This window comes from Pyrus communis, chromosome 5 (genome assembly GCF_963583255.1).
Source record: "Pyrus communis chromosome 5, drPyrComm1.1, whole genome shotgun sequence".
Lineage (NCBI taxonomy): Eukaryota > Viridiplantae > Streptophyta > Magnoliopsida > Rosales > Rosaceae > Pyrus > Pyrus communis.
In genome coordinates, this window is record NC_084807.1 from 20,338,481 (window position 1) to 20,351,145 (window position 12,665).

Here is a 12,665-nt window from a genome sequence, read left to right on the forward strand (position 1 = left end):
TATAATCTAGATATTCTCCTACAAATAAGAGTACCGTTGTTCATTAACGATATTGGAGTGTTTCTCCAATAGCTAATGCAGAATAATCTATTGCGTATCCGCGGAGTAATTCAGCGTTAGTATAACTGGTTTACTCCACTGCCCTCATCGCACACCCATCCCGATGACTCTCATAGGTTGGAGCCATTCGAAAAAGTGTACGATGCCTCTGTTATTCAAGAACTTTGTGGAGAAAGAGTTGCAATCTCCATAGCTAAAGATTGCAACTCGATGCATCCAATATAGTTATTGGCATGCAGAAGCTCTCCCGGTTTTGAGAACAATATTGGTGACTGCAATCTGTAATTCTGTAGCTGATCAAACGGTTGAAAAGTTGATCCCCAATTTTCTTCTGCCTGAGAATAAACCTGGATGAAGAATCATGCTTAAGTGTAAAATTTAGTGTACTTCTGATGCACCATATTAAGTTCATATAATAAAAATTCATTCTCACCTCGGAAATCCATTCGTTTGTAGCATGATTTTTAGAATTATAAGCGATGTTCATAACTGGTTCGTTGTCATAATTGGTTGCAATGTTATTTGTATTAGTAACATACGAATCATTATCCCCAATTGGAGATGTCCAGTGACTGAATTTGCTACTATGAATGTCCAGAACATTTCCCAGCTGGTGTGGCCTATGTGGCTGATGTGGCTGAGGTGGCTCGGGAGAAGATAAGGGTGAATCCAATTCTTTTCCTAGCTGAGAACAACAAAAAAAAGCCAATTGTTAAATTAGATATACGTCTTGTAATTCGTATGACCAAGTTCACATCAGAATGTTTAAAACGTGTATTCATACTTACGTCAAGAATCATATCATCTACTGCTGGATCATTAAAATCAGATGAAATGCTGCCACCAAGTTCACCAACATCATGATCGCCACTGCCAAACACACAACTATCTAGCTGTTTGTGTGCCAGAATTTCTTCAGTGACGGGAATCATATGATTCATGGCAGCAGCTTGGTTATTAGTATTATAGGTGATGCAGCCACCAGTGCCAGGATCAAGTAATTCATGACTACAGATATCAGGAGCATTTCCAAGGTGAGATGGTTGATGCAGCTGAGGTGTCTCGGGAGGAGGAAAGGGTGAATCCAGATATCCTCCTAGCAGAGTATGTGACTGCCAAGTGCCAGATTAAGAATCACAAAACAAGCAAGTGTTAAGTTTTGATACACTTCTTGTGCCACATATTGACATTTTTACATCAGAAAATGTTCGAAAAAGTTCCTTTTTTCTTCATAAAAGATTAGCTCATGCCCGTCAAAGGTACAAAGTACTACTCTTAGTCATGAAGGAGAGAGGATCAACACATCCAGAAACCTCCCTCCAATTCCCTGTTTATTAAAACAAAAAAACAATCAAGATAAATACATACGGGGACATAAAACCAAACCTCATGAATCATGTCACGTAGAGCTTGATCAATAGAATCAGATGAGACGCCGCCACCAGGTTCACCATGGTCATGATTTTCATTGCCAAGTAGATCATCTTCTAGCTCTTTATATGTCAAAACTTCTGTATCTGGAGTCATATGAATCATTGCAGCAGCAGAAGCGGCGTGATCATCTCCGGGACTAGAGGCAATGTAGCCACAATTACCAAGATCAGCTAAATCATCACAGACCGATGTACCCTCAGGCTTCTTTTTATCAGACTTAGAATAAACCGGCTTATACTTCAGGAAGCAGAGAGCATAGTCCCTCTTCACATCCCTCTCCTGACAGGGACTAGAACCCTGCTTAGGTTTACTGCAGTAGTACTCGTGTATGATCCAGCCAGTCCTAACGGATTTAGACGCCCCACCTTCTTCGAAGGTCTTGGTTTGGAAGGTTAATGTCCTCTTTTTGCAAGTGAAGTATTTTGAGCTGATATCCTGCGGCTTGCCTGTGATCTTCCAGAAGCCATGCTTTGTGGCTCTGTTGCAGCGAAGACTATTTGTGTATTTGTAATCACACAGGCTGAAGGAGTACCACGCCTTAGCTTGAAAAGCAGAATCAGCAAACATGAGTTCTGCAACACAAAGCAAGATAATGAAAATTTATAACGACTAAAGATTATTTTGGATTGGATAACTCATTAGATTCAAGGTCCATTCGGTGCCTAGGATTTGATCGAATTGGACAACTCACAATCTTTAAGCTATGTTGATGGGATAAATGAAGAAATTTTGTCCACTTTGAAGGTAGAAGATGGATTACTCATAAGGAAACTTATTCCTTCCAATCACTACAAAATTGGCAGGATTTTAAGGAATAAGTTTCCTTCATGTCCATTCGCACCTAATACCATCAGATACCTTGAATGCGATGAGATATCCAACACAATCCAATCCTTCACACTGAACGATCCCTTAAAGTAGGTTGAAGGAAGAAAAGAATGCAACTTCCAAGTTGAAGGTCGAAGACGGATTATTCATCAAGCCAACTGATCCCTCCTAATCCTACCATGGAAGGATTGGAAGGGACAAGTTTCCCCATGACTAACTTATCTTCTACCTTCAATTGGGCACAAAATATCGGAAACTAACATCTATATCTTCATTCAACATCCATCCATTCAGCCTAGTAACTCCTGCATCCAATCTAATCCTAGACGCCAAAAGAGGTCCTAGTCTTGAACAAATAAAACAAGATTATGCACGGACGAAAATCATACCGTGAAAAATAATATATACCTGGGTTTTAAAGAAAATGTGAGATAGAATAATGGGTTACCAGGCAAAGCCCTAGGCTCGGACTTATAGACATCGATGACAGGGAGGAAGTGGCAGGCTTGGGATTTGTGACTTCTCATCTTCTTCCCCAAGAAGTCTGCCATTTCCTTGTCAGTGGGATGGAATCTGATCGCTGCCATCATGTCCGGCGCCGATTGTGCGGTTGTTGTTCTGGTGGTGGTGCTTTCCCATCCCTCCTCCTTCTCCTTCAAATGTTTTATAAATTTTTTTTTTCGGTGAAGAGATGTTTTATAAAATTGTGAACAAGAAAGCCAGATGTTTTTGTCTTCAGAAAACAAGGCAGAAGAAGTAGAGCAAGTGAAGTTGTATATAAAGGTAAAGTCAGTGCCACTGTGCTCCTTGTCTTCCAAGTTTTCTTGATGGTGAAGGAAATGGCTTCAACGCGTTAGTTAAGTTTGGGAATGTTATAACTCTTATCAGCCCCTCTCGAAAGGTTGAGCTTTATTAACCTTCTCCAATATTTTTTGGAGGGAAGCATACAATTGGGAGAAGTCGAGAACTTTCTAGACTTTGAAACATAGGAGCTTTGTTCACAAGTCACAAGAAATAATTATTTAGAGTAGAGTGACAAGCATGTAGTTCTAACAGTCAAAACCGGATAATGACCAAAGTGAAGGGGTGTGGGAACAAAGAGTTAGTATTCGTCCGTACGAGGGATCGTCGAATTTCTTAGCAGACTAGTCTTCATGCACGCACTCATGCATGTGCAGAAGACATTTTTTTAATTATAACGTGCTACGTTCGACTTATTTGTTTTAAATGTATTTATATGCGTTAATTGCTTTAATAATTTTTTTTATGACAAAAAGAAAATCAAATATTTGAAGTAAACGAATAATATTCGAACATGCTAGAAGAAACCCCTCAAAAACCAATTAAAGTAGCTGAATCCACATAATAAAATTGGTCTTTCAATATCCATCTACATTATATTTAATTTACATTAAGAATAGAGAAAATAATATTTAATAAACAACTGATTGAATTATATTATTGCTAGCTCATTGTGATGCTAAGCCTATCCCCCTCCCCCTTAGTGTAGAAAACATCGTTTGTTCAAAAAAAAAAAAAAAAAAGTTCATTTGACAACTAATTGAATCATATTATTATGCGCGTGAGAATTTTTTTTTTTTTTTTAATAATTGGCACTACTTGCCTCTTAAGTGTTTAAAAATAGAATAATACAACTAATTAATGAATCACATTATTGTGCATGTGTGAAAGACCTTCTTTTTTTTATAACCGGTGGTACATGGCTCTTAAGATATTTTGAACGTGTTTAAAAATAGAGAAAATAATATTTAATAAACAACTGATTGAATCACATTATTGCTAACCCAATGTGAGGCTAACCCCCTCTTCCTTAGTATAGATAATATCGTTTGTTTGAAAAGAAAAAAAATATCATTTGACAACTAATCAAATTACATTATTATGCATGTGCGAAATACCTTTTTTATAATCAGCATTACACGTCTCTTAAAATATTTTGAACGTGTTTAAAAATAGAAAAAAAATAATATTTAATAAACAATTGATTGAGTCTATTATTGCTAGCTCATTATGAGGCTAAGTCCACCCCCTTCCCTTTAGTGTAAATAATATCGTTTGTTTGGGAAAAAAAAATCATTTGACAACTAATTGAATCACATTATTATGCGCGTGTGAAAGACCTTTTTTGTAACCGACACTACGCGCCTCTTAAGATGTTTTGAATGTGTTTAAAATAGAGAAAATAATATGTAATAAACAACTAATTGAATCACAATATTCTTAGTCCATTGTGAGGCTAAACCCACCCCCTCCCCTTTAATGTAGATAATATCGTTTGTTTGAAGAAAAAAAATCATTTAACAAGTAATTGAATCACATTGTTATGCGCAAACGAAAGACTTTTTTTATAACTGACACTACGCGCCTCTTAAGATGTTTTGAATGTATTTAAAAATAGAGAAAATAATATTTAATAAACAACTGATTGAATTACATTATTGCTAGCCTATTGTGAGGTACTAATTACCAAAACGAAATTAAAAAAAAAACTGTACAAAAAAAATTAATTATTAAAAAGATATTGTTTATATGATGGAAATACCCCTGCATTATTTTGGATTGCTTTTGAATTTTTTTGTTTGGGGGGCATTTCTGTCCACTTATTTTTGTGGAAGCTTGTGACTCCAAAAACAATGTTCACAGCAATGTTGGCTTTATATATATATATATATATATATATATATATATATATGTATATATTTATATGTATATATATATATATATGTATATATTTATATAGAGATGTGTATAATTTAGATAATTCGTTACATCCATGCGTTATGATATATGATTACATGACAAGTTGCATGAAATGTATTCTTTGACTAGATCAATGAGATCATTATTAAGCCTATGAATCCCATATCGAAAAAAAGGCAATACATATGCATATAGAAATTTTGACTACTATTTATATTGTTAATTAGAAGTGAGATAACTCACAATGTAAGAGGTTAAAAAGAGTGTATATTATCATTTCTCTTGATTTGACGGTATAACCTTACTTCTTCGTAGTTGAGAGTACGAATTAATTACAATGCTACAATTTTTCTGTAATGAATTTTCTAGGTGATGAATTTGAACCAGCCTAGTAAAATAGAGATGAATACTATTAGACCGATTGTTTGTTCATTTATTATTTATTTTTACAACAATTTTAGTTTGGTCTGTACTTTATATGTGTTTGATTACTATAATATTTATATACTGGCATGTAGTGTTGAGGGACTTTTAGGTTGAGGTGGACTTAGGCTTTGAGAATGTCCTCTTGTCTTCCTTGGTTTGGTTTTATACCAAGTTCCGGAATATCTCGAAAGAATTATCATGTCTTAGGAAATATCCCAGTTGGATCAATGACTCGAAGATAACATGATTAAGCAAATAGTGGCTTGCTCAAGTGAGGCATAATGTAGAAGCTAGAAGTTATATAAGTTTTGCATGAAAGAGAGAGAGCTTGGGCGATTGTATGGTGTTTTCTGTTGGATAATCTGAGCTTCCTAGGGTGGTAGCAAGGCTTACCATGGTTGGAATACTCAGAGGGAAGTTATGGAAAATACTCTGTTTTGGGTTTCTTTTGGTTCTCTGCATAAAGCTGGGGGATTAGAGAATCCTCTCTCTAAGGTTCTCGACCTATATTTGTAGTTGAATGATTCATTCTCAAAGAATCTCTAGTTAAGGCATGTTTCTCCCTCCTCTTTCTCCTAGTCCAAAGACTCCAAGTCCTAACTCTTGAGCTGCAAGCCAAACCAAGTTTTCTTGATGGTGATTCCCTTTACTTTCAATGTGTTAGTTAAGTTTATAATCCATTTTGTCCCGTCGTGGGAATCTTATCAGCCCTACTTGAAAGGTTGAGCTTTAGTAACTTTCTCCAATATTTTTTGGAGGGAGACATACAATCGAGAGAAGTCAAGAACATTCTAGAGTCTGATACATGGGAAGCTAGCTCACAAGTCACAATAAATAATTGTTTAGAGTAGAGTGACAAGAATGTAGTTCTAACTGTCCGAACTTGGATAACGACCAAGGTGGAGAGGTGTGGGACCAAAGAGTTAGTAGACATCCGGATGAAGGATTGTAGAATTTTTCAACGTATGTGTATGATTTAGATCATTCATTACACTCATGCAGTAATGATATATGGGTACGTGATATGTCGCATGAAATGTATTCTTTGACCAAATCATTATTGAGCCTATGAATCCCATATCCCAAAAAAAAAAAAAAAGAAAAAAAAAAGACAATGCATATGCATATAGAAAATTTGACTACCATTTATATTGTTAATTAGAAGTGAGATAATCTTCACATACTCTTTTTGGTCTCTCCCACATTTTTTTTATATTTTATTTCTGGTTGTCAAATTGAATTAATCAAAAGCAAACTACTAACCAGATTAAACAGAAGTATGTAGAAGGTTAAAAAGAGTGTAGATTATATTTTCTCTTGATTTTACAGTATAACCTCACTTCTTCATAGTTGAGAGTACAACCCACTTACAATGCTACAATTTTTTTAACCTGTTAAAGAATTTTCTAGGAGATGAATTTGAACCTATTAATAAAATAGAGATGAATGCTATTAGACTAATAGTTTGTTTATTTACTTACTTTTACAACAATTTTAGAATGGTCTAGACTTTATATTGGTTTTGACTACTATAATATTTTTATGTTGGCATTTAGCAAAGAGTTTTTTCTATTCTACTTTTTTTATTTTAGAAATCTCGGCATTGCAGGTGAGGAGTATGTTGCTTAAGTAGTTTGAGATAGGCTAAAGACTAAAATCTAAGAATCCCATATTTTATGTGACACCTAATTCTGATCATTCTTCCCTTTTCGAATTTAAATCTCAAATTCCAGTTCTCCTTTGCCTCATTCATTGATTCATTGCTTCATTTGGTCTACTACATTATCAGCCATGACATTGAAATGCCCGAAGCCAGTGTTCTAGTGACAAAAATTGGATAAAATATTCACCACAATTCAAAAGTAACGCTATGGCTTTAATACTATATAGCATTCAGTGTTACAACTATTTTAGTTGTTCTATTTAACTTTCACAACTGTATATTCAATCTTATCTATCCGATTTTCAGAACCACTCAATATATTCAATCTTACACTTTCGGTTTTTTATATTCAATTTTTAAAGAAGACTACAAAAAAAGTAATGAAAAAACAATTCAGAATACTCCATGCAACATTCAAATGTTCGAAATAAATCACATTCACAAGAATATTTTCCCTTCAATACAACATTCTCAATGACATGATAATAAAAGCATATTAACAAGGATACAAGTTTTGGTGTTTCACACTTAGATATGTCATTGATAAGTTTTGACCTTCAATTTTAATCATACATTTAAAAAAGAAAAAACAACTAGAACTAGTACTCCATCAAGGATGGAACTCAAAGTTTCAATCACATTAGTGTCTGTGAATATATCAGTTGAGTCTCCAGTAGCTTGTAGCAGCAGCTCCTGTACAGTGAATGAGGAACAAGTTAAATTAGATATACTTCTTGTAATTCGTATGACCAAGTTCACATCACAATGTTTAAAACGTGTATTCATACTTACCTCAAGAATCATATCATCTACAGCTGGATCATTAAAATCAGATGAAATGCCGCTACCAGGTTCACCATCATCATGATCACCACTGCCAAGCACAGAACTATCTAGCTGTTTGTGTGCCAGAATTTCTTCTGTGACGGGAATCATATGATTCATGGCAGCAGCTTGGTTATCGGTATTATAGGCAATGCAGCCACCAGTACCAGGATCAAGTATTTCATGACTATAGATATCAGGATCATTTCCAAGCCGAGGTTGTTGATGCAGCTGAGGTGCCTCGGGAGGAGGAAAGGGTGAATCCAGATATCCTCCTAGCGGAGCAAATGACTGCCAATGCCAGATTAAAAATCGCAAAACAAGCAAGTGTCAAGTGTTGATATACTTTTGTGCTCCATTTTATTAAGAATCAAGTTTAGATCAGAAAATGTTCAAAAGGTGGTTTTTTTTCTTCTTCTTCTTCTTAATGAAACAGAGGACTAGGCAAGATTAGTGATAGGTGCATTATTTATCATGTTTTCATATCATTTATCCCTATGTTTTGTTAAGGAATTGGTCTTAAAGGAGCCTTATTACTTTCCTTTTATCTGTTACATCCAATCTGCGCACTTAGAACGCTTTTGGCGATAATTCAACTTTCCAGAGGAGTTTTGATGCAAGGCCAATTGGAGAAGGAAGCTAAGATGCTGAAGATCATTGTATCTGAATTTAATAATTTTTCATGGAGCCATTCATTCCAGTTTCACAAATGAATCCCGCAGAAGTTGTTTTCCCGTCAGAATTGCGCAGCTGTGGGAGAATGAAGATTTGGAGGCTTTCCCGATTTTTCCTAGAGGCATGCAATATATGCTTGGAAATATGAGAGATCAAGCTACGTTTCCATATTTTTACAGAATTTTCCAAGAGAAAAATCGACCCCAAATATGGGGTGCAAATCAGATGCGGTGTTTCCCAAGTCATGAAGGATTCTTTTCTAGTTTGTCTCATTAATTATTTAGGAGTTTGTTTTCTTTTAGGATAGTTTTTATCAGACTTTTGAGGCTTTTTACTAGAATAAAGAGAGGGCCTTAGGCTATAAAAAGGGAAACGAAATACACAAGAAAATTCGTCCAAAGTGAAGGAGGACAGTTTAGCGTGCTCTTACCATTCTTTTCCGGGTTTTATTTTCTTCCATGACTTCTTTTGTGATTTCTATTATGACTATGTGTAACTAAAATACTTTTCTAAGGTTTATGATGAAGCCATAACATGATTATTCCCGAAGTATCTTGTTGATTATTATTTGATTACATGCCATGTTTAGTTCTTAATCTTTGTGCTTAATCTATTCTAGTTTCGAATGTTCTTGTGACTAGCCATCATTGTGAACTTGTTTCTAGATATTTAGATAAATCTGAGAGGATAACCAATATCAATTAGGTTTATTGGAACTAAGATTAAGGAGAGTAGACTGTTGTGCGGAAGCTTCAAATATGAAACCAAAGCTAATACGGCAAAATATGACAAGCCAAATAATCCAAAATAACACAAGGATTTATACTGGTTCGGCGTAAGCCTACATCCAGTTCCGAGACGGCGAGGAAATTCCACTAATGTCAAAAGGAGATTACAAATAGAGTTTTAACTCTCAAACCCAATAGCCCACATACACCCAATAGCTCTCACTCTCACAAAGAACAATTGGAGAAGATGGAAACATATACCAAATTCCTTCTCTCCCAAAAGCCACAAAATGTAGCACAAATATCTTTGATTGAGTGATCACTAACAAAAGGGAATTACAAACAAATGGGAAGGAGCAGCACTGTTTCAAATGGGAGAGGCGAATGCTCTCTCCTCTGCTCTCTGAAGAAAAGCTCTTTCTTCTCTCTTCTTTCTTCTCAACCGAAAACAAATGAGCTCTATCTTTCTCTCTTCTTCTTCAAAACCAACTTATCCTTTTTTATTGAAACAACACTCACGGGTGTTGAAGAAGAGAACAAAACTTTTTCAAAAGCAAAGGTCTTTTCCCTTTTTTCTCCCCAAAACAAGGAAGGTGTTTCCCACCTTCTTTTGTTTATAATTTTTATAGCCAAAGTTATATTGTTTTGTTGTCCACTTGGTCACAAATCCAACAATCTCCACCTTGACCAAGTTCCGAAAGCATCACAGAGAATCGAATCAACAATCACCATAAGCACCCAAAGTACACACTAAAGACAACGGGAACTAAATCAAATTCCCCAAACTTACCAGTGCTCATAACAATTTCCACCTCGACTCAAACTGTACCAAAGCCAACAAAAGTAGACCATTTCTTTACCGTCTTCTCCAAATTTGCAAACCATAAGTGCCTTGTTCAAAACAAAAGGTGATTCAAACGAAGAACTGAAATTCTTCAATATCACCAACAAAAGATCAAGTACACCATACCAAAGTTGGACACACAATGAACTCCACCTGCTCACAAACACCATGGTCTTAAACTGCACCAATAGACTCATTCACATAGCATGGCACATTCTCCAAGTCAAAACTGATTACAAATTTGGCAACAAAGTCTCACATACCACATACGAAAATATGCCCTTCACTCAAGTTTACCATCATCACATGAGCACCAACAGGACAACCAAAATTTCAAATTCAAATAATCAGTAGGAGATCCAAAACCATACCTCAACTGGAGTCTTCAAGAAAACTAATTGCAGATGATGGAGACCAACAGACCAAATAGCAGTGACAAACAAATCCAACCAAATGTCCATAGCCCAAACAAAGTTAGAAAGCATATAACTTGCCTTCTACACGAGGGTTCTGAAGGAAGATTTGTGAAAAACAAGTTCATTTGAGCAACATCAACAACATGCAATTAACAATTAAAAGGCGGAATCATGTTCATATGCACTCAAAAACAAAACTTAACCCATGAACTTCAAAGCCTAGTAGATAGGTGAACCAAGACTCAACTCAAAACAAAGTGAGTTGAGAAATCAATACCTTTGTAGATTCCTCTTTGCATAAGCAAAGGCTAATCACCCAAAGAGAGGGCCTTCATTCCTTGCATCTTAGATCCATGGATTTGGATGGATGAAAAGGTTTCTCCAAGTTCCCAAAATTGAGAACCTCTAAGTCTCCACACCAAGGCATATTGTAGAAGAAATGAGTGACCTTGGAGGAGTTTGATTGCTAGATGATCCCTCCAAGGTGGCCGGCCTCTTTGAGAGCAAAGAGAGGTTTGTGTTCTCATCTTTACTCCTAAGAAAAACCCTAAGGATGAAATGGCTATAAAGATGTCTTTATACCACCTCACAATGGAGTGGCAAACTTGCAATTAAGCCAAGTTCACTACCCTCCTCTAAATGGCCGGCCTAAGGGGATTTATTGGGCTATTTGGGCCTTTGTGAATCATTATTCATTAAGTTGTCATACAACTTAAGTCAATGGACTTGATGTTCGAAGCCCATTGGGCCTTAAGGTCCAAAACTATCCCGAGGTCTTTAACGAACTTATTCGTTTGATTAATTAACATATTAATTAATCCTTGCCATAAATAATTAAACCATTTAATTATTCTTACTCATCTTCGTTGAATCTTCAATCTCTACCTTACACGGTGTACGATCCATTAGGTTCCCTTTAGCGAGGCAGTGGGCGATTCAAACTCTTTCAAATCGATTGTGAATTGAAACTTACTTTCAATTCTCCCGTTAGTGATAATAGACTTTTAGGGCTTCCACAAACCATGGTTGACGCCTAGCAGCATGTCATGGTTACCCAAGCTAATCAGAAGAGGTGGAAAACCTATTCAGTTTTAGGATTACAGATGCAATACGGTCTTTCTCTAATACAATACTCTTGACCACATTGTTTGGTTTGATAGTTTATTCATGTCTACTATCCAATGTGAGTCTTGTGCTTATATGATTACCTTGAATGTGATTTGGAACACATTCCTAAATCTCATTCATACTTTGGCCAAAGATTCTTAATCATATCATAGAGTATTCTCCCTCAAACAGTTTGAAGGTTAGAGATCCCTTGTTGCGCATTCACTTGCCTCCATGGCTAAGTGGCTTAACCCCAACGATGCCGTGGACACCCTCCTGATGGAGTGACTTTGACATAATCAAAGATTAAGGACCTAACCACAAGACAACTGTGATGCCTCAGGTCAAAAGACTAATTTGCATTATCCCAACCATGAGTTCTCATGTGACATGAATATGAGAACTCTTCGTTGATCGTGTTCAGTGAACTCTTCGTTGATCGTGTTCAGTGAACTCATTCTCTATTGAGCACCTACGTACTTGTCTTGATGTCACACACACCAATGACTCGAGACTAGTCACTCTCCCTGAGAGAAGACATAGCACGTACTGATCTTAACGGACTGTCAATGTCCAATTGACAATCCTATGATCAGGAACGTTTAGGATGTGTCAACGAAAGAATGGTCTCATGAATCTAACTTCTTTAGATCGCATTCTTCCAATCACATATTCCTTGGACTTATCGTTTAAGCATATAACATTTATATGAGACGGCTCAAACAATAATGTTTGCCCTTAATATTAAACTAGATTAGTTTAACATGTGAAATGTCCATAAAGTATCATCATATGATTGGTTTTGGGGCACATTTCCAACAGGTTCCCCACAAATGTTCTGCAGTGCATGTGGTGTATCCAAAATAGTGTGGCGCCTCACTATCCAAACTTGCAGAACTCAACAAATTGGCCCTCACTGAGTTCAACTTTACCAAAAA

At 36.1% G+C, this 12,665-nt stretch overlaps 1 protein-coding gene across 1 annotated transcript; it reads right to left on the reverse strand.

The window, feature by feature from the left end:
• Positions 1 to 215: 215 nt before the first annotated feature.
• LOC137734375 (uncharacterized) lies at positions 216 to 9,092 on the reverse strand. Its single transcript, XM_068473653.1, has 8 exons — positions 9,063 to 9,092; positions 7,925 to 8,248; positions 7,739 to 7,825; positions 2,771 to 2,975; positions 1,374 to 2,066; positions 849 to 1,156; positions 494 to 745; positions 216 to 407 (listed from the first exon to the last, which is right to left on the reverse strand). The coding sequence occupies exons 1-8, from the start codon at positions 9,090 to 9,092 to the stop codon at positions 216 to 218; spliced, it is 2,091 nt and encodes a 696-aa protein (XP_068329754.1).
• Between the last annotated feature and the right edge of the window lie 3,573 nt (positions 9,093 to 12,665).

Bases quoted from the DNA above. Each gene is read 5' to 3' on its own strand.
- LOC137734375 (XM_068473653.1), bottom strand. From the start codon at position 9,092: ATGGAAGAAAATAAAACCCGGAAAAGAATG. The intron at 8,249-9,062 runs GTAAGAGCACGC...TGGCATTGGCAG, and splicing joins ATAAAACCCGGAAAAGAATG to TCATTTGCTCCGCTAGGAGG. The intron at 2,067-2,770 runs GTAACCCATTAT...TTTGTGTTGCAG, and splicing joins CGAGCCTAGGGCTTTGCCTG to AACTCATGTTTGCTGATTCT.